We start from the raw sequence: 2,919 nt of genomic DNA, 5'->3' as shown, positions 1-2,919 counted from the left end.
TTATTTAATGGTATGAGCTCAATCTTCTTCGACTTGTTGGAAAATAATTTGTTTATAATTAGAAAACAAATTTATTTTAAATACACAACAAAACTTTTGCTATATATAATTATACATCAATATTTAGGCATACTTTTTTTTATTATATAAACAAATAAGTAATTAAATTTATTTGTAGTTCTATTTTTTTTTCTTTTAAAAAGTAATTTCTAGTTTTAGTTACATGCTTGCTTACCTTGCTTTTGGATTTTTTTTTTTTTTTTTTTTGAGTTTTGATCCAAATGTATGTCGAAGATGATGTACTTGCACAATAGTTTTCCTGCAAATTACTTTACCCAAAAAATAAATAAATAAATACGTATATATATATATTAATAAATGTGTACTTATAAGAAGCAGTATCAGTGATGGTTAAAAAATAAATAAAATGTTCCGAGTAAGATATAAATGAATATCTAAATAAGTAATTATCGATATGTTTGCGACTACTTAAATATAAATCACTAAAATAAGCTCATTGTTGATGTTGATCATTTTCGTTCATATTATTTAATTAACTATGATAGATTGGATGCTACTCAAGATTTCTATATGTAGAAAAGTCAGAATATCAAGAATATAAAGAAAGAAAAAAAAATGATATTAACATCCAAATAATCGACATTTATTATATCACCTGTCAAAGATTGATGTTGAACTGTTCTTGTTTTTGGAGATGTTTGATTCCATAAAATTGAAACTGCACGATGGAGTTATTGGAGCTTTTCTAGAAACATGTTGCTGCTCGTGGTAACTGAAATTTTATAGGAATCAACAGAAGAAAAAAATTAGCACATTGTGAGGGTATTAAAAAATAATTATATTTTTTATACACTTACCTCTTCATGAACTCCTATACGATCGTGCATGTTAAGTTTTTATCAACCCACTTCTCAAAAACCTAGCCATGATCATGTCATTGTGTTGATGTATTTGTTTGATTAGTGTAGTCAGTTATTAATTATTTAAAAACATAGTACATGTAATTATAGATACCAAATTTAATATGACGTGTATTCTAAGTTGTCCTATTTATATTATGGAGAATTTCTTTGTACACGATATTCTTTACATGGTCTTGATATTTGTTCAGGGATTCGAGAATTAATACAAATAATCCATTTGGTGATTTGACTCTTGATAAAGCTACATATAATTGACCATGAGTAAAAATTTCATCTTCTATGTACAGACCAATTTTATCAAGAGATTGTCCTTGACTTTTATTTATTGTCATGGCATATGAAACTTTAACAGGAAATTGTCTTCTTTTTAAAATGAATGGCCATTTTGATTCATGTACAGTCATCTCTATTCTAGGAATGTATACTTTCTCATTTGTATCTGCAGAATTGATTATTTGCCCTTCAATTATTTTGCTTGTTAGTTGTGTGATTAGTAGTCTAGTTCCATTACATAGTCCTAGAGATTGATTTAAATTTCGTAATAACATGATAGGTGTTCCTATTTTAAGATTTAACTCATGCGGTGGTAATCCGTTAAAATTCAATGTGTTTAAAAAATCTTCCGGATATAAAATATTCAGTTCATCCATGTTCCCATGCGACGGTAAAATTGTATCATAGCTACAATAAGTTTTAGTTTCAGTGGGAAGTAATGATAATATATATTGATTTATTTGATCAACAGTTCTATGTCTCGGAGCCACAATTGTTCGTTCTTTCAAGTATTCTATATCATTATAATGAGTCAAGAAATCAGTATATATTGAATGTGAAATTAGTTGGATTGGGTTTGAATCGTAATGTAACATAAATTTTTTGGGTATCTCTATCCAGGTGGCCTCTTCATTTTCTGAATCTTTGATTCCTCGTACGGTACCATTGCCAATGTCTAAAATCCAAGTGGAAAATTCAGTAATTTCCTCTATTTCTTCTAATGACATATTATTTCGCATAAGTCGCATATTTTTTTGTTAGAGTTAAAATATCAAAATGTTTCCATAAATAAGAATTAGTTAACGTCGCATCAATTATATGTTCTTTAGATCCATAAGGTATAATAGGTAATATTTGACGAAAGTCTCGAAAATGCTCGAAAATATAATGAGAATTTAGAGTTGATCTGAGTCAGAGAGAGCTTTATGTACCAATTCCAGGACGGCCTCACAGTAAACGCATTGAGGCTGGTTTACCGCAACAAGTCATTGATTTTCGTGTATAAAGTCAGCTCTAGAAATTACGAAAAAGAAACAGAGTCCCAATCCATGAAGATATGTCACGCTTGAGTAAGAAGAAGCCCGTAGAAATAAATCAGCTCGGCTTGCTATAAACTGACCCAGACCATCTTGAAAGAAGAGATAAAGGCGAGCCAATATACCATCCAGACAGAAAATCAACCGAACATAAAAACAGCAAAATCCAAATGCATTGGGTTTGTGTCTTGACCATATCTGCAAAAGAGTAATACCACAAGAATTGAAATTTAAAGCACACCAAGACATCACTCAGCTAACAAAGTAGTGATCTCACTTTAAGACTTTGATGCCATAGAAAAACAGTTGTTAGTACTGATATAAAGCATTTTCATGAGCCTGAAACCTTGAACTATGTATAAAATTATACACATTAAATATAGAAACTCAATGGGGCCACAAGTGTTGATATTATTATTGAAGGTAAGAGCATGACCGATTACATCATAGAAGAACAAATAAAAAAAAATAGTTATATGTCCCTACCAACCAAAGGAATGTCAAGACAATCTACAAGGCTCACAAAGGAAAATACCTTCATATATTAATAATATAAGAAAACTAAGAAGATAATTCGATCAATATCAAAGTAGAATATACCTAAATTTATTGATATTAATATGTTTTCAATCTTATGTTCTCGGGGAGCCACTCACATGGCCGTG

General features: G+C 29.6%; 1 protein-coding gene across 1 annotated transcript; it reads right to left on the bottom strand.

Moving 5' to 3' along the window:
• Positions 1–1,057: 1,057 nt before the first annotated feature.
• Positions 1,058–1,594, bottom strand: LOC149405282 (uncharacterized). The gene has a single exon (XM_089607803.1). The coding sequence runs from the start codon at positions 1,592–1,594 to the stop codon at positions 1,058–1,060; it is 537 nt and encodes a 178-aa protein (XP_089463929.1).
• Positions 1,595–2,919: the final 1,325 nt, after the last annotated feature.

The sequence above is a fragment of the Urtica dioica genome, chromosome 2, assembly GCF_054948205.1.
Source record: "Urtica dioica subsp. dioica isolate 48M chromosome 2, U.dioica_male_clone48M_v1_H2, whole genome shotgun sequence".
In the NCBI taxonomy this organism is placed as follows: Eukaryota; Viridiplantae; Streptophyta; class Magnoliopsida; order Rosales; family Urticaceae; genus Urtica; species Urtica dioica.
The sequence above is the reverse complement of the archived record's forward strand: the minus strand, read 5'-3'. Positions and strand labels throughout refer to the sequence as shown.

Coding starts and splice junctions, on each gene's coding strand:
- LOC149405282 (XM_089607803.1), bottom strand. CDS start 1,594: ATGGATGAACTGAATATTTTATATCCGGAAGATTTTTTAAACACATTG.